General features: G+C 41.6%; 1 protein-coding gene across 1 annotated transcript in view; it reads right to left on the bottom strand.

Moving 5' to 3' along the window:
* Positions 1-10227: 10227 nt before the first annotated feature.
* Positions 10228-19311, bottom strand: part of UGGT2 (UDP-glucose glycoprotein glucosyltransferase 2) — a 297148-nt gene continuing 288064 nt past the window's right edge. Inside the window, exon 39 of the mRNA XM_074962719.1 lies at positions 10228-12011. Coding sequence (XP_074818820.1) covers positions 11989-12011 — 23 coding nt within the window. The 3' untranslated portion in view covers positions 10228-11988. The remainder of the gene's footprint in view (positions 12012-19311) is intronic.

Here is a 19311-nt window from a genome sequence, read left to right on the forward strand (position 1 = left end):
GTGGGAAAACCCCAAGACCAGGTCAAAGCCCCTCTCCAACCACTCCCCATCATTGAGGTTCCATTTCAGCTGTGGATATTCTGGGTAGCTGTGGATATTCTGGGTCCTTTTCCGAAAAAGACACCCAGAGGAAAGCAGTATATTCTGGCTTTCATGGATTCTGCCACCTGATGGCCGGAAGCAGCTCTAAGCAACACCAGGGCTAAAAGTGTGTGCCAGACACTAACAAACATTTTTGCCAGGGTAGGTTGGCCCTCCGACATCCTCACAGATGCAGGAACTAATTTCCTGGCAGGAACTATGGAAAGCCTTTGGGAAGCTCATGGGGTGAATCAGTTGGTTGCCACTCCTTACCATAATCAAACCAATGGCCTGGTGGAGAAATTTGATGGAACTTTGGGGGCCATGATACGTACATTCGTAAATGAGCACTCCAATGATTGGGACCTAGTGTTGCAGCAGTTGCTCTTTGCCTACAGAGCTGTACCACATCCCAGTTTAGGGTTTTCACCATTTGAACTTGTATATGGCCGCGAGGTTAAGGGGCCATTACAGTTGGTGAAGCAGCAATGGGAGGGGTTTACACCTTCTCCAGGAACTAACATTCTGGACTTTGTAACCAACCTACAAAACACCCTCCGAACCTCTTTAGTCCTTGCTAAAGAAAACCTACAGGATGCTCAAAAAGAGCAAAAAGCCTGGTATGATAAACATGCCAGAGAGCGTTCCTTCAAAGTAGGGGACCAGGTCATAGTCTTAAAGGTGCTCCAGGCCCATAAAATGGAAGCGTCGTGGTAAGGGCCATTCAGGTTCGAAGAGCGCCTGGGAGCTGTTAATTATCTCATAGCATTCCCCACCTCCAACCAAAAGCCTAAGGTGTACCATATTAATTCTCTAAAACCCCTTTATTCCAGAGAATTAAAGGTTTGTCAGTTTACAGCCCATGGAGGAGATGACACTGAGTGGCCTGAAGGTGTCTACTACGAAGGGAAAAGTGATGGTGGCGTGGAAGAGGTGAACCTCTCCATGACCCTTGGGCATATGCAGTGATAGCAGATCAAGGAGCTGTGCACTAGCTACGCGCCGACGTTCTCAGCCACCCCAGGACTGACTGAATGGGCATACCACTCCATTGACACAGGTAATACTCACCCAATTAAAGCCCAACCTTACCGGGTGTCTCCTCAAACTAAAACTGCTATAGAACAGGAGATCCAGGATATGCTACAGATGGGGGTAATCTGCCCCTCTGGCAGTGCATGGGCATCTCCAGTGGTTCTAGTTCCCAAACCAGATGGGGAGATAGGTTTTTGCGTGGACTACCGTAAGCTAAATGCTGTGACTAGCCCAGACAACTATCTAATGCCACGCACAGATGAATTATTGGAGAAACTGGGTCGGGCCCAGTTCATCTCTACCTTGGACTTCACCAAGGGGTACTGGCAGGTACCGCTAGATGAATCCGCCAAGGAAAGGTCAGCCTTCACCACCCATGTCAGGCTGTATGAATTTAATGTGCTCCCTTTCGGGCTGCGGAATGCACCTGCCACCTTCCAAAGACTTGTAGATGGTCTCCTAGCGGGATTGGGAGAATATGCAGTCACCTACCTTGACGATGTGGCCATATTTTTGGATTCCTGGGCAGAACACCTAGAACATCTACAAAAAGTCTTTGAGCGCATAAGGGAGGCAGGACTAACTGTTAAGGCTAAGAAGTGTCAAATAGGCCTATACAGAGTGACTTACCTTGGACACCAGGTGGGTCAAGGAACTATGGACACCAGGTGGGTCAAGGAACTATCAACCCCCTAAAGGCCAAAGTGGATGGTATCCAAAAGTGGCCTGTCCCAAAGTCAAAGAAACAGGTCCAATCCTTCTTAGGCTTGGCCGAATATTACTGGCGATTTGTACCGCAATACAGCCAAATCGCCACCCCACTGACAGACTTAACCAAAAAAGAAACAGCCAAATGCTGTGCAGTGGACTGAAGAGTGTCAGAAGGCCTTTAACCAGCTTAAAGCGACACTCATGTCTGACCCTGTACTAAGGGCCCCAGACTTTGACAAACAGTTCCTAGTAACCACAGATGCATCCAATCGTGGTGTGGGAGCAGTTTTAATGTAGGAAAGACCGGATCAAGAATTCCATCTTGTAGGTTTCTTAACAAGAAGCTGTCTGAGAGGGAAAGCAACTGGTCAGTCAGTGAAAAAGAATGTTACGCCATTGTTTATGCTCTGGAAAAAGCTATGCCCATACATTTGGGGACGGCGTTTCCACCTGCAAACCGACCATGCTGCGCTACGGTGGCTTCATACCGCCACAGGAAATAACAAAAAACGTATTCGGTGGAGTTTAGCTCTCCAAGGTTTTGATTTCGACATCCAACGCATCTCAGGAGCCTCTAACAAAGTGGCTGATGTACTCTCCCGTGAAAGTTTCCCAGAATCAACTGGTTAAAATCGTCCTTGAGATGTGGAAAATATTGTTAGTCTTTATACGCTTGGTAGTATATTCAGAGGTGCATGTGTCTTATTAATTCTGTTTTCTCCTAGAGCTCCAGGAAGAAATCACAGCCAGCGTTTCACCGTATCTGTGATTTGGGGGGTATGTCATAAGTATAAAGGGAAGGGTAAATACCTTTAAATGCCTCCTGGCCAGAGGAAAAACCCTTTCACCTGTAAAGGATTAAGAAGCTAAGATAACCTTGCTGGCACCTGACCAAAATGACTAATGAGGAGACAAGATACTGTCAAAGCTGGAGGGGTGGGGCGGGGGGGGGAGAGGGGACAAAGGGTCCTCTGTGTGTGTGTGATGCTTTTGGCGGGACCAGAGCAGGAATGCAGGTCAGAACTCCTGTAAAGAGTTAGTAAGCAATCTAGTTAAATATGCGTTAGATTCTGTTTTTTTTTAAATGGCTGATCAAATAAGTTGTACTGAATGGGATGTATATTCCTGTTTTTGTGTCTTTTTGTAACTTAAGGTTTTGCCTAGAGGGATTCTCTATGTTTTGAATCTGACTACCCTGTAAGGTATTTACCATCCTGATTTTACAGAGGTGATTGTTTTACTTTTTCTTTAATTAAAATTCTTCTTTTAAGAACCTGATTGCTCTTTAATTGTTCTTAAGATCCAAGGGTTAGGGTCTGTGTTCACCTATGCAAATTGCTGAGGATTTTTATCAAGCCTTCCCCAGGAAACTGGATGTAGGGCTTGGGGGGATATTTTGCGGGGGGAGACGTTTCCAAGTGGGCATTTCCCCTGTTCTTTGTGTAACACTTTGGTGGTGGCAGCTTTTAACCTAAGCTGGTAAAAATAAGCTTAGGGGGTCTTTCATGCAGGTCCTCACATCTGTACCCTAGAGTTCAGAGTGGGGAAGGAACCTTGACAACTCTATAACAGGTGTTTGCAGCACAATAGTGTTTGATTAAAAAAACTGCTCAGCCCTGCAGTTCGAAAATTAAAAAGTAATTTTGACCATGTAAACCCCTAAAATTGACAGTTTCATTATATTAACCTCACTGCTAGTGACTTTATTTTCTATTTTATTTTTAAATAAGTTTCCCAACTTCCTTTTTAAAAATGGAAAATTGACATGTTAATGCTTAAGACAATATTAAAATATGTAATACTGATTTATGGCAAATCCAATATTAAAACAGCCTTGCAATGAATTTATAAACTTGTGACAGAGCTCAAAATTGCCCATGTCACACATTGTCAAGAGCAGGAAAATACCAATTGTAACTAGACTGCTTTCAAGTATGTCATAAGTGAAACTGTGAGCAGCATTTTTCATCATTATCAGATGCCTTTTGAGGAAAGGGATTACAGTTTTCTATTTAAGGAGGTGATTGATAGGAGGCATCACTGGCAATTAGCCAATCTGGCAAAGCAAGTTGGTGATGTTTAAAACTAACTGCCTTAACGTGATAAGGAACTGTTTGTTCAGCTCTGCAAAGTAGTTTTATCTAGAAGATTATTTTTAAAGAGTAACATCTTTATTTATATAAATAGAAATGTACATTTACTTTTTTACATCTAAAGAAATAGGAATCACAAATGTTAAAACCAATATTGGTAAGCAGCAAGAAATATGTCCTTGTTTCAAATTAGATGTCTGTTTTCTTGCCAATGGACCATAAGTCTTTTTACAGAGGATCTTCTACTCACAAGTACTCATTTTAGGCTAGTCACGAAGACTTTTTTGAATGAATCACGTGCTGTCAATCTATACTTTCATGAACTTTTAGCCAATAATAAAGATGGGAGAAGGTAATTTGTTTGCCCAAAGTAGCAATTTTATGCTTTAAGAATGAGAAACCTTCAAGTCTAACTTTGCTTATTCAACATCTGAAATTGTAGAATTTTTTATATAAAATCAAAAGAAACCTAAAATTTTAAGAATTTATGTTCTCATGTCTAGAAATTTAGGAACTATTTTTGTAGCACTATATTTTCACATTAATTAAATATATTTATGGTGACTGATTTGTATTACTGTATTAATTTATTTTCAAGGTGGTAAGTTTCAGATTTGGTCATGAATGCAACAGAAGGCTATGAAAAGTTCACGTTTCTCATTAAACCAAAATCTGAAAACAGGTAATAACAAAATTCACTAAGCTTTAAAGATCAGAATATGGGGTGATGTAGCAGCTGTACCAGATATTATATTTGGGTTTGAATATGTAACCTTTGTGAATAATTTCTCTCCAGCCTGGTGGTGAATATCATTGGCTAAATTACATACAAAAAATTAATGTATCTCTCTTCAGCTTTATGAAGGGTGCATATTTGTGTGTGGAGAAGAGGTACTAACATATAGTAGATCCTTCTAACAGGATAAGAGCATTCTGGAATCCCAACATTGATGAACTACCTCAAAAAGGAGAATATTCCGTTGTCCTCTTTTGAAAAAAACTGCTTGACTGTACTTACCCTACAATAACCATGGTTCTTTGAGAAGTTGACAACATTTATTTCATTTCTGCAAATGCATCCTGTGCATGTGACACTGGAATAATTTCCAGTAGCAGTGTCATTTGGGGCCATAGCTGTGCCCTGGATGCTCACCTACTCTACATAGTTGAGGGCATAAAGGATGGAGCAGCACCAACTGCCTTTGTTTCTTCAGTAAAACAGAATTGAGGGGATCAAGTACTCTATAGTAGGGGGAAAGGAGGGCAGGTCCTGGAGTACAACACATCTAGAAGAACCACAGTTAACGTAAGGTAAGTAACAACCATTCTCTGTGATTGTCCCCAATTCCACTTCTGATGACTCCAGCAGTGAACTCATGGCCAGAAGGTGGGTGCTTGGAGTCTACTGGAACAATGACTGTACAACAGCTCTGCCAAAAGCATGACATTAATTCTGGAGCCCTCTACCAAGGAGTAATGCTGGGTGAAAGTGTGAACTGAATGCCATGTAGCTGCTCTACAAATCTCTGAAATTGGAATACCCCATAGACAAGTTGCAGAGTCTCCTTTATATGTGGTGGAATGGCTGTAATAAGTGCAGCTGGGTCCAAAAGCAAGCTATTGTGTTTTAATGCAGTCAGAAACTCATTTAGATAATGTTTTGGATGGATATTGGCTGGTCCTTCATTCCAAGCCAAAAATTGACTAGAACTCATGAATGATTTTGTCCTGCCCAGCTAACAGCAGAGAGTCCTGCCAACACCTAAAGTGTGAAGTTTAACTTGCCCCCGGGCTAGTAGGCAGCTAGATCAGTTGTATGAGGATGTGGATCTCTTCTATTGTTTGAGCTGAGGTGATAGAAACAAAGCTGTCTTCACAGACAGGTGGTATAAAGAACAGGTTGCTAAGGACTCAAAGGGCAATCCATAAGCCTGGATAACTCAACAGTGAGGCCCAGATAGGTGGAATCTGACTGGAGGAAAGACATGAATGAGGAACCTAGCAGCTGTTGGCTCTGAGAAGACCATTATGACCTTTGATAGGAGGAGGATGAGCAGAATTATCTGCTAAATGTACTCTTGTGGAGCTGATGGACAATCCTGAATGCTTTAGAGCTAGTAAGTATCTACTGAGGTTTCTAATGCAGTAGGTGCTTTTGTGCTCCCACACAGAGAACCTCTTCCATTTCCCTGCATAAGTCTTCCTAGCAGAATCCTTTCTGCTACCAGCCAAAATGTTTTGGACTTCCATGGAGTAGGTTCTGTCCATGGCCATTAGCTAGCCAGCATCTAGGCTGTGAGGTGCAGCAGCGTTGGGTCTGGGTACAGGATCTAGCCTTTGCTCTGCATGAGCATGACGGACAGCACCAGAATTATGATTTGGGGCTGTGTCAACATTACTCAGAGCAGAATACTCTGGGTGATGCTGGGGCTATCAGTATAATCAAGGCTGCATCATGACTGAATGCCCTCAGGAATCCTGGTATGCAGTTCTGGCCCATGGAGAACACAAGTACTCAAGCATTTACTTTTGCAAAAGATAGAGTCCTTGATAGACCGTTCATAACTGTTTTGAGTATTGTTTTTAGAGCTGATCCGCTAAGGTGTTTTGCAAGGATCCAGACATGGAATGACTAAAATAATTCAACCCTGTTGGAGGGGATTTGGTAGCAACTATCTGCCTTCTTTAAAGTTGGTGCCTGTGAAGTTGGGGTTTCCCACAGCTCCCCTAGCTAGTTCCAACAAGCCTTCATTTATTTACATTGCCAATCTACTAGGGACTGACCACAGGATGTCTAGCAGTTCACCTGACTTCTTGTGTACTATTTCTGCTAGAATTTTCAGGGTATCTGCCATGCACTGGAGAAGCTCCAGGAAGGATCCAGCAGCTGACAGCCTGGGTTGGGATAGTGAAGTAACAGCCTCATCAGATAAAGATGAAGAAATCACCATAGCTAAGCTGGACCGCTGTCTCTTGCAGATCATCCTGTTCAGCATATATCACATGACCAAGTCACTGGACCAATTGCCTTCCTGAGATCTGAGAGAGGAAGGAGAGCTGGGTTTAGAGGCAGGAGCAATGCATGATCTCTTTTGCCAGTTGTATCCTCATGGGGCCCAGAATGGCCATGATTACATGGGTATGGTGCTGCAGGCCATAGAGATTACTATGTTCCTCTCAAGACTTCCTGATGCCCTCTCTTGTAGAAGTGTCCTCTGGAAATCTAACTATGTTAATAACTATAACACTAAACTAATGAGAGAGAAAATCTGTATGAAGAGATGGAGGTGATACAGAGGTTCCATCTCACAGCCATAGGCAATAAGCAGGAACCATAGGGTAGTTGCAGCTGCTTCACCCTTTATGTTCTTGGCTACAGGATGCAGAAGGGCATCCAGGTGCATATGGGGCCTCAGACACCACTATTGAAAAATATTCTGATCTTGTGCACGGGGCAGAAGAACTTACAGTTTACTAGCTGTAAATTGCTCATTTTACATATGTACCTGTCAATATGGAAGAACTAGTGGAGGTTACTTCTACCCATCTGAATGAGAGGTCGCTTAGTTGAGTATATTGCATCTGATTATCTTTCCCCTATAAAACTTCAACAGAGCAAGATTATAAAGACTGAATTAACAGTAAATTAGATGAGAGGGATCCTTTCATCTTGCTGGATTTGTATGCTATGAGAAGATCAATTCTCATCTGTTTTTACGTTGACATGCTGTGTTCAATGAGCCAATACACAGCTTCACCACAGAGAGATTAAAAGATGTCATAACATGTTGTTCAATTGCTAACTGTTCTTCACTCATTCTTAATCCATTTGTGCCTAGTAGTGGCTTTCACATGTGTGACATCCATTGTTGGTGATGGATTAAACTGAAAAAGTCAGCACTAAATTATTAGCAATTTACTGCACTCATTCTCTGAAAGAAGGGTGAAAAATATCTAAAGTTATTTTAAGGTTTTAATACCTTTAATGTAAAATAGCTGAAATAGACATGTGCAGAAATTGCTAAGAATGAAAAAGGTGAAAATCACCCTCTGACCTACAAACATGTAATAGACAAGGTTTGATCTCAGTTACAGCAATATTAATCTAATTATGTCTCTTGAAATTGATTTTGTTAATTCAGTTTACACTATGTAAAAGACAACTGACCAAAGGAAAGCAACAAGAGTTAAATGATAGTGAAATCCAGCATATGTATTATTAACTCCACAATTTTGGGGCAGATATTTTAGCTTATTGTCTACTTTTTGTTCAGAATCCTTTCAGAGGGCAGTTTTGGATTACAAAGGCTTTATTTCCTTTTCAATCCAATACAATGTGTGTGTTCTTGGCAACTCAACAAAACACATTTATAAATCTAAATAGGTTTGTTAGAGTGTAGACAGCTGGAATTATCACTTAATATAGGAGGACATTCAAATGATTTTTGGTGCCAAACACTGGAACCGGAAGAAGCAAACTTATTTACATGCCTTATCAAGACCACTCGGGCAATCTATAAAACATATTTTGCCAACACACACTAACAGAACACTGTTCAAAGGGAACTGGGATTCAAATCAGTAATAAATTAGTCATCTTCAAAGCACCTTACAAATACTAACACACAAATTGAGTGTAAAATGAGCAACTTACCTTGTAGTAAGACAGTCTCTCAGTATAAAACTTAGTGAATGATATAGAGAAGGTAGATGAGAAGCTTCTGTCTCATAATACAAGAAAGGAACATTCAGTGAAACTGAAATGTGGCAAATTCAAAACTGATTTAAAAGAAATATTTTAAAGTACTGTGTAATTAGACTCTAGAACTCACTGCCCCAGGAAGTAGCTGTGGTCAAGACCTTAGCAAGATTCAAAGACGGATTGGACACTTACATGAATAACAAGACTATCCAGAGTTATAACAATTAATGCTACAAGAGTACTGGAAGAGAGAGAAAACTGCAGGTCTTAAACCAATCTAACTATTAAGGATTATAATGAGATCCTCAGAGGCAGATTATCCCACATATGCCTATTATAGGGTTTCTTGCACCTCCCTCTGAAGCATCTGGGGCTGGCCTAATGATGTAGTGGTAAAAAAAAAAAAAAGTGGGTAACCTACACTCCATATCCCCCAAATGAGAAGTGGATAAACTCAGTTGACTGGAGTTTACTCTTGACTACATTACTGGGCTAGTCTCTATCGGAAACTGGATACTGGACTAGATGGAGTAAGGATCTGATGCAATATGGCAATTTCTATGTTCCCAGGTATGTCAGCACCAGTTGGTTCACAGCTTCTACTCAAACTGCTCATGTGCTCTGAAATCTGAATCAAAGGATAAAATCATAATTACAATTCAGGAAACAAGTGAATGTTAGCATCTGTGGGCAGTTAGCAAAAAGGGAATTTCTTGCTCTAAAAGTGAGAAATATACTCAATTTAAAAAAACAGAACTGAAAAACATTTTTCAGTTGAACTGACAATCCACATTTCAACAATATATTCTGAGCTACTCACTGGTTTCTTTACTTGCCTTTTTAACAACAAAGTTAAACTCACTCATCTTATCTCTAAACTAATATGAGATGTAGAAAAGACCCCAAAACAATATATGCACATACATATAACAGCCAAGATATATAAATTCTTCATTTCAGCAGCCCACTGATAGGCAACACTACTGTGTCTACTCCCCAGCCTTAACCACTCTTTTATACTACCGCTTTCACATTGGGCAAGTAATGGAGACCCAGTGTTTTATTTCAGTAGAGTACACATCTTAAGGTTGGTATGAGCCCTCTTCATTCTAAGTTTTAATGTCAGAGGGGTAGCCGTGTTAGTCTGTATCCACAAAAACAACAAAGGAGTCCGGTGGCACCTTAAAAACTAACAAATTTATTTGGGCATAAGCTTTCATGGGTAAAAAATCTGAAGAAGTGGGTTTTTTACCCATGAAAGCTTATGCCCAAATATATTTAAGGTGCCACCGGACTCCTCTTTAAGTTCTTATATCTTACCCTAGAGGCAATCCATTATTCTGTATATATTGCTGTGTTACCCCCATCTCCACGGTTTTCAAATAAAAAAAACCCAACAACCTGAAGAATCACTGCAATTTTTCCTTTGGTTCTAGTAATTGGCATACTAAATGTATTGTGTAACACAAAATAATAGAGAAATGCTGGAGGATCACAATGAGGGTACAATTATTTTTTATTAGGCCAATTCAGTGGCATCTTTAATATTTTGTATAACGTATACAGCTGGTTTCTTTTATCCTAAAATATAAAATGATATTCTGTGATGACTGAAATGCTGCTTTATTGAAGTCTTTGAGAAGTAGTGACTGTATTTATTGGAGCCCTTTATTTTACAAGCAAAACAGCATTTCAAACTGAAGGTTTCATATTAGTGGGCCTTTTCTTGAAAATATGCTTCCATAAATAGAAATAGAAAAAAAGTTGTAAAATATCACCTATAAACATATACAACACTGCATAAAATAAAAGGCATCTGTCCCACTAAATCTTTTAAACAGTTCCAACAAATTATGTTTATTTTAGAAAACAGATATCGTTTAAACATTCTCTCAAAGAAAACCATGATCTGTTTTCTTAACATTTAATCTTAATCCAATTAAATGGGATGTTGAGTAGAGGCTTTCACATAAAATGAACAAAAAAAATCTATATGCAAATTATAAACCTTTTATAGCTTTGTAAGAGAAATTTCCCAGCCAGCTAAGGAATAATGCTCACAGAGACAAAGAATTGCTTTAAAGATGTAGAACTCTAGCTTTTAATTTAACAAAAGCTTCATAGTAGAGATCTGAAACTTGAAATTCCAAGAAAGAAATCATTGCGAAACATTAGTGCACATGAACGCAAAAGGACGTAAGTAAAATCTCAAGAAAAACAGCAAGTTCTTGACTAGGAAGATGTTTCCTTTTTTAAATATACAGTATCATTTGTTCTCTTACACATATTAAGTCAATGGGAGCTGTGCACATATAGTCAACAGTAGAATCTGGCCTTATGTAAGACAGTTCTTTTAGTGCTGTTTAAGTTTTTTTAAAATGCTGATAGATTCTGTGTTTCAAGCACACTGTTCCAGTCTCTGAAATCTAGCTTAATTCTCTGTTGGATGCATTTTGATCTTGTTTTCAGACAGAATAATTATGGAACACAGTTACAGTGCTGTATTTCAAATATGATAAAGGAAGTGAACATATAAAAGAATAGACTCTACTGAAATTTTAAAATATCTTTTGTTACAGAGCTTGTTTTGGATTAATATGTAACAAAATAAATAATGAAGTGTGACTGGCTGTAAGTTGACTTTTTAAAAACAGATAACTTAGTACATCAAGCTTGCACAATAAATTTAAAATGACATCCTTGGTTTTATAAACTTTGAAATTGATTTTAAATATTTTGGATTGGTCCAAAGCTCTAGATTTCAGTAAAAAACTGTTTTACAACTGCCCCTTGCAGTGCTGTGAATTTTTCTTGTGAAACACAGTACATCTTATACAAGAAAAAACTGATGCATGTACATCATACTACAGAGTTTGAATATGCTCAGCTTTGATTATGTATAGGATGCAATGCAAACTATTTTCAAGTATCCCTTTAAACATCTGACAATGCGTAACATTCATAGACTACAACCAGCCAATCTGAAAAAAATCCCCATACAATTTAAATTTAAAGGGTCCAATCCAGCATTCCTTATAAACTGGGAGTTTTGGGCATGGGAGGGATGTAGGACCAGGTCCTATATATCAGCTGTCTTTGGTGGGGAGAGGGGGGGAAAAATCAACAAAATAGGAACGCCCACCTACCTTGGTAAAAACAAAACTATAAAATCTTCATATACTGATCTTACATTATCTATTCTTCCCATTCTGTTTGAATGCTTTAAGCAACATATTAGTTATAAAAAGTTTGACTTCACATATTGATGAAATGTTCAGAATAGTGCCTCTGCAGTATGTACATCTTCCATTCCATCTCACGTAGAAGATTCAGTTGTGCCACCACAGCTACCTTTTGGAAATGATGCTAAAGTTCATCATGTTTAAAAACTGTAACCAAAAAAATAAAATGATATATATTTGCTCATATTTAAGAGCAGTGCTGTAATACATTCTAAAATATTAAAAAGGCCCCAATAGCTTCAGGAGGCTTTTTATTTATTCCCAGAGTCCTAACAGTCAGCTCACATATTTAAAAATTCACTGCATTTTTTAGACCCTGCTAACAACTGACCATAAGCATTCACAAATAATCGAAACGACTAAAGAAACTGTTACGTATTATTTAGCAGCAGAGTGCATTTATTTGCCTTCTAGTTTTTGATCCCTTAGAGTTCACATTTTCATGTTTTTCTCTGCAACCATGGGGACTAAAATATTTTTAAAATAAAAGTTGAAATTCTCACATAACTACTTGACTACCAGAGCTGGAGTTTAACAAAAAAACAAAAAAAACAAAACACTCCACCAAATATTGCAAGCCTCCTACTCATGAGAGCTGTCAACAATGAGATTATGCCAAGTCCTATGATCTATGAAGTTAAAGTTACATAAAGTAAAAAAATCTGCATTTGTAATTTAAAGCCCCATTATGTTGTGATTTCATTTTTTGTTCCAGGTGGGCTAGTAGCCCAATGCTTCTCATATTATAAGACCCCCTTTCAATTGCCTATAACTGTGTCAAACTAACAGTTGGGGAGAAATTAACATGCTGGTTTTCTGTCTTTGGCTGAACAATTTTGGAAAATTTCAGCCAAAATAATTAATCTGTTTTCCAAGAATGAGCCTAGGGGAAATACACTGTTTTGCCAATGTTCAAAATGTTGGCAACTTTTTAGAGCCCTTATATTTTGGAGCAGGGACTTGGCAGGGTGTGGCCTTTGTGTCGGAGATGTCTTTTGACATCTTTGTGAAAATCCACCCAAATTTGGTCAGTTTATAAACCTTTTAAAAACCTTGCAGTTTGCACATGCTCAGTAGAGACTTGCTAGACCATAGCTAAACTCCCCAAAGATTCCATCAGCACTGGGCATGCTTCAGACAAGGGCTAACAAGGAATTGCCCTGCAATTGCAGATCCAGACTGCTTTGGGCTGTCCTGGGCTAAGGTCTGGGCAATGGACAGAAGGGAGATAGTCTCTTGTATGCTCCTCCAGGCAGTGACAAGGAAGCTCCCTGATGGGAATGCACAAAGGGGTGGTGGGAGGAGAAGATTGGGATAATGAGCCTGAGGATGGAAACTGGGACTTGGGGTCTGGGGACAAGGGAGGGGAAATGGAGGCTGTGATTGGGAGCTGGGTAAAGGGATACTGGCACTGGCTGGGCAAGAAGACTGAGACTGGGAGCCAGCAGGGGGAACTGAGTGACCAAGATGCAGATCTGACAGTGGATGGGCAAAAAGACAGGACCAATAACCAGGGGATGGTGAGAATGAGACTGAATAAAGGGTCAGAGAAGGGGGCCTGGAAGTCAGTGTGGACAGGAAACATGGTTGAAGGAATGGCTCAAACTTTGGGGAAAAAGGTGAAAGAAGTGTGCCCACTAGAGAACACACTCTAGAGCCTGGAATGGAACCCAAGATTTCTGAGTCTCAGAATTCCTCTGATGTCAGCAAATATCTGTGAAACCCGCTGGCATAGTGTGTCTCATCTCCCTCTAATGATGATCCATATGGAGGGTGATAACCAACTACTGCTATCAGTTAGTCTCTTAGCTCAAGTGGCAGAGGTCTGCACAGTGATTCTAAAGAATCCAACCATGCCGATGAACCATGTGGGTGTCAGTATGATGCCACACTCTGGAAAATGGTTACTCACTTGTACAATATTTGTTGTTCTTTGAGTTGTACTGTACATGTAGACACTCCACTGTAGGTGTATGTGCAGCCATATCAGCAGGTGGTGAGTGTGCCCCTGCTATACTCATGAGCCAAGTCGAGTGTTTAAAGGGGTGTGAATGCCACCTCCCTCTCCATTTCTTTGCACTGCCAGTAAGCTAAATCCAAAGTTGCAGGGAAGATGGTAGTAATGGTGGCAGTAGGGGTGTGTGGTATTTACATATGGACAGCTTATCTTGAAGAACAATAGTTACCCTACACGTATCTAACTGATTTTTCTCCTTGGAGTGAATGTGCAATTTACATTCCCAGGATCAGTTTTAGGAGCAGTTGCCTGAGCACCAACTTTCAGGGGATGCTGTCCCACCAGGCTTTTTTTAATTCTGTTTTTCCCTTGGGGGGTGGGGTGGGGGAGTGGGGAAGAGGATAGGGAGGCTGAAAATGTTTTCTGCCCTTGCCAACAAAAGGGCTAGGGCTGCTCCTGTACATTCTGCTGTAGATGGCTCACGAGCAGTTTCCTTACAGGTGGTGGAACTTTGGACTACCTGAAGAGAGACTCCAGCACTGACTTGCTGAAGTTGGTGTAGTCTCAGGAAGCCTGAGTAACATCACAGTGTCTGGAGAAGGTTTGTACAGATGACCACATTGCTGCTTTGCAAATGTCCACTATAGAAACATTGCTCAAAAAGGCAGATGCAGTGGCATGCGCCTTCGTGGAGCGGGCTGTTATCCTAGCTGGAAGAACGATCTTTGCTGAACTTTAGCAAAACTTGATGTACTCACAAATCCAATGTGAATTACATTAAACTATAACAGCTTGCCCTTTAATCCTGCCTGTTTCGAAGCCACCAAAATCTAGTGAGAACGGCTTGCTGCAGACGATGCCAATGGGCGTTATCTGAGAGGCTCAGTTCTTCTTCTTGAGGCATCCTGAGGTCTCTGCTGCTAGTAGGGTCTGTACTTCACTTGGGAATTAAGCTGCTTCCCCTCTGTCACTGGGGTACAGAAACCCAGCAAATAAAGGGTCATGGGAAGGTCTTTCAATGTGCGCATTGCTTCATCAGTTTTTTCAGAGAACAGCTTAGCACCTTTAAACAGTAGCTGTTCTATTGTATTTTATGGTTCTTTTGGGATGCTGGAGGCCTGCAACCAAGAAGAATCTCTCGTTGAAATGGCTATAGCTATCAAATATGACATGATATCTGACTCGTTGGTAGCTGCTTGGAAGAATGTGTAAGCACTGAGATACTTTAGATACTATCGCCAGAAACGGATCCCTGTATTCCTCAGGCAGTTTTCCTACACATTGTGGAATTGCTCAACAGTTAATAAAGGTGTATTTGGACAAGAATGCCTGCTAAGTTGACACCCTTATATGAAGCCTCATGGTGGTATAAGACTTTCTGCCATATAGATCCAGTCTCTTATATTCCTTGCCTTTCGGGGTAGTCTTAGGGTGAGACTGCCTTGAATGCTTGTTTGCTGCACTAACGAGTCTGGGATGGCATGCATAAAGAAATACTTGGATTCTTGCTGAGGGACATGGTATATTCTGTCCATCCATTTAGCAGCGGATGGAATAGAGGCTGGAGTCTGCCAAAGGGTCTTTTCAGGTTCCAACAAGGCTTATTTAATGGGAAGGGCAACTCCTCCAGGAGCAGGAGTTTGCAAGCTGTCCAGTAGTTTGTGCAGATTGTCTTGCATAAATTCTTCCTGTATTTCCAGAGATGTATTTCCATTTGCCTTATGAAGTCCTGAAAAACTTTAAAGTCCTCAGGAGGAGGTGATGTCAACTCTGGGGTGATGGCCTCACCTTCTGGAGAAGAGGAAGAAATATGAGGGAAAGGGAAATATGTAGAAGTTTCTTCCTAGTGTACTCTTCCTCTGTGAGCACAAATAAAAAGGGAGGTTGTAGGATTAGCTAAGGATCTTCTCTAGGTGCCACAGGTACAGCAAGTGACTTTCTCCTGCACTGGTCGACAGGGGCCTACATGGTCTTGAAGAAGGCCAGTAAAGCTGAGGACAGTCCAGTCTTTGTATTGCCCACAGTGGAGGGCACCATACTGGGGCATTGCTATAATCATGATTTTGCTCTGAAGTTGGGGAATCTCTACATTTTCTGTATGGAAACCTAAATGACCTATTGAAGATATGGGTCTATCAAAGAGGAGGAAATATAACTAACCTCAGTAAATTGTGGAGCAGTCTCTGTAGGCATCAGGGGAGGTCTCAGCCCTGGGGACACCCAGTGATATCCCTTGAGTACCAAAAGTTGACAAAGGATCTGATGGATGAGGCAGTCCAAATGCAGACAGATGAGTCAATGGAACCAAAATAGTATACATCGACAAAGTGGATGGAACTACTGGAACTGTGGCAGTAAGTGGAGATGCCAGTGCCGGCAGTAATGGTAAAATTGAGGCCACTGAGACTAGAACTGCACAATGCAACAAAGAAGAGTTTGGGAGAGGGAGACACAGAAGGTCTTTTGCCACAAAGAATGACTGTGGCACCAACAGCAGAAGTAAGTGCTCGGACTCTAACACTGGTGGTGCTGGAGTTGACGGTAGTGGGGTGGAAGATTTCTCTGGTAGGGGTGAAGACATTCATTTTGATGGTCCCGCTGGTGCTGCCATGAACGGTGCCAGTGAGCATCAAGGCTTATAGTGTTGGGATATGTAAGGGTTAAGTAGAGATCTGGGAAACCTCTGGTGTGCTGGTACGGTATTACGGAGTAGAGTCACAGGCAGGCACTGTTTCTTTGCTTGATAGATAAGTGTCATCCCTCGCCCTTCCCTTCAGCTTGTTGGGAATAAATGTTGCAGCTGCATAAGAAATGTAGTTGTCTAAAGGATACCTTTGCGTAATGAAGTGTTATCTCCCCCCCCCTTCCTTTCCCAGCTACATAAACGAGCTTGGGGTCATGGCTGAGAACTGCTGATTAATGGAACTTGTAGCAACAATTATTGCAAAGAAATGTATTTTCAAGGTAAAAATGTGTGTATAATATGCGTAATGCTATAATCAATCAATAGGGGTGGGAGTTTCTATTACTTAATAAGGGTTTTTGGGGGGTTGTAGCGAATGTAGGTATTTACATATTAACTTAGATAAAAGAGTGTGATGTAATTAACTCAATGCTTACTCAACAATTGGGTCGAGAGAAACAAGTGCCGCAATAAAGAAGCCCGTCTACTCAATCCGCCTCTGGGTCAACCTGCTCATCATTCTCTAACAGCCAGTGCCAGCATTAATGGTAAAGTTGAGGCCACTGAGACTAGAACTGCACAATGCAACAAAGGAGAGTCTGGGAGAAGGCACCAACAGCAGAAGTAAGTGCTCGGATGCTAACACTGGTGGTACTGGAGTTGATGATAGTGGGGTCGAAGCTTTCTCTGGTAGGGGTGAAGACTTTAGTCTTGATGGTCCCACTGGTGCTGCCTTGGACAGTGCCAGTGAGCATCGGGGCTTATGACCAGATCTCAAGTTGGCACCAGAAGACTTCTTCAGAGAGGAAGAATGAGACTTCAAAAGTGTCTCTGAGAGTGAGGAGAGTTTTGTGCACTTTGAGAAGGCAAATTTTCTCACCAGATTTTGGTTTATATGCTGAGGCAGTCAGGTGGGGCACTCCTTGTGAATGAACTCAGTCTATCCTCTCATGGTCACAGTTGGGCTCTGAAGAAGATGTACTTTAAGGCAGAAATCCCTCTTTTCTTTTCTTTTTCTTGTTCTTTTTGGGAAGGAGGTACAAATAGGATATTTGTTCTTCATATGTCCCTCACCTTAGCAAATTAGGGAACTTTTGTGCCTGTTATTAACAGAGATCATGGGCCTGCATGTCACACATTGTTTGAAATTTGGGAAAGTAAAATCCCAGATAAATTCACTAACTTACTTACTACACTAAAATAATATAAAATTAAGCTACAAGTATAACCAAAAATGTCTCATAAAGGCTAGCTAACCAAAGCTCAAGAGCATCAGGGAGCTCCAACTCCCACCAGGGGTGATAAGAAGGAACTGACAAGGAGGCGGCAATCATGCCCCTTTATACTGTCATCTTGGCGAACAAGGATACCACGGTGCACATGCTGCCTGCTGGTACGGCAGGCAAAAATCTGTGACTCAAGTGCATTGGGTGCACCTACACCTACAGTGGAATGTGTATGTGCAGAATCACTAAGAATTATTTCTGGAGGTTTTTTTGTTTGCTTTTTTAATCATGCTAAGCTTAGCTTTTAAAAAAGCTAAGAAATTACATATAAAAATGATGTGAAAAGATTATTAAGGTTGTAAAGTCAAGCACTCAAAAGCTTGGAAAAGCCAATATTAAAGTTGCATAGGTAACCTTAACTCTGTCCCCTTGTAGCATATGCATTATGATTAGGACTTCTGATTTTCAGTTTTAACTAATAAACACTGACAAAATAATCCAGACAAGAAAAAAAGTGTTCATCCCATAAACAGTGCAAAAACACCAGAAATGATTACTTGTATCTAAGGGCTTGTCTACATGGAGCAATAATGAGGACTATGGGGTGTTGCTTCTAAAGTGTGGTAATGGATTGTGCATTAGTTGGTCAGTGTAGACCGGGGTAGACAATCTATGACATGTGTGCCAAAGGTGGCATGCTAGCTGATTTTCAGTGGCACTCACACAGCCCAGGTCCCAGTCACTGGTCCCGGGGGCTACACTGCTGGCTGGGGGTACCGGCCACCGGCCCCCCTGCCAACTGGGGTTCTGTCCACTGGCCCCACTCAGCCCGCTGCCGGTCCCCGGGTCCCGGCCACCGGTCCCCGGGTCCCGGCCACCGGTCCCGGGGGCTACGCTGCTGGTCTGGGGTACTGGCTGCCGGCCCCCTGCCAACTGGGGTTCTGACTGCCGGCCCCGCTCAGACCGCTGCCGGAGGGGCTCTGCGGTTCGCTGCTCCAGGCCAATGAGAGCTGCTGGAAGCGGTGGCCAGTATGTCCCTCAGCCCGCGCAGCTTCCAGCAGCTCCCATTAGCCTGGAGCAGCGAACTGCGGCCACTGGGAGCCGCGATCAGCTGAACCTGAGGACGCGGCAGGTAAACAAACCGGCCTGGCCAGCTAGGGGCTTTCCCTGCACAAGCAGCGGAACAAGTTTGGGAACCACTGGTGTAGTGAATAAGGTAGGGAATTGCAGGAAGAGAAAACATGGTGGTATGGTTCAGGCAGCTGAATTCTGCCGAGGGGAACTGGATTCCATCCCTGCATCTGCTACAGAGTTTCTATGTGATGCAAGGTAAGTCACTTGAACCAAACTTTTCACAGGTTGTCACTAATTGTGTGTTCCTCATTTTCGAGGTACCCAACTTGAAACCCTAGGGTCTGACTTGCAGAGTGCTGACTACTCACAGCTGCAACTGAAGTCAATGGGAGCTGTGCTTGCATATACAGAGTCCTATATAATGCTAAGTACTCTGAAAAACCGTATCCCAGGTCTCCCAAATTGGATATCCAAAATTAGTGGATATTTTTTAACTTAATTTCTCTG

The sequence above is a fragment of the Natator depressus genome, chromosome 1 (assembly GCF_965152275.1).
Source record: "Natator depressus isolate rNatDep1 chromosome 1, rNatDep2.hap1, whole genome shotgun sequence".
NCBI lineage: Eukaryota > Metazoa > Chordata > Testudines > Cheloniidae > Natator > Natator depressus.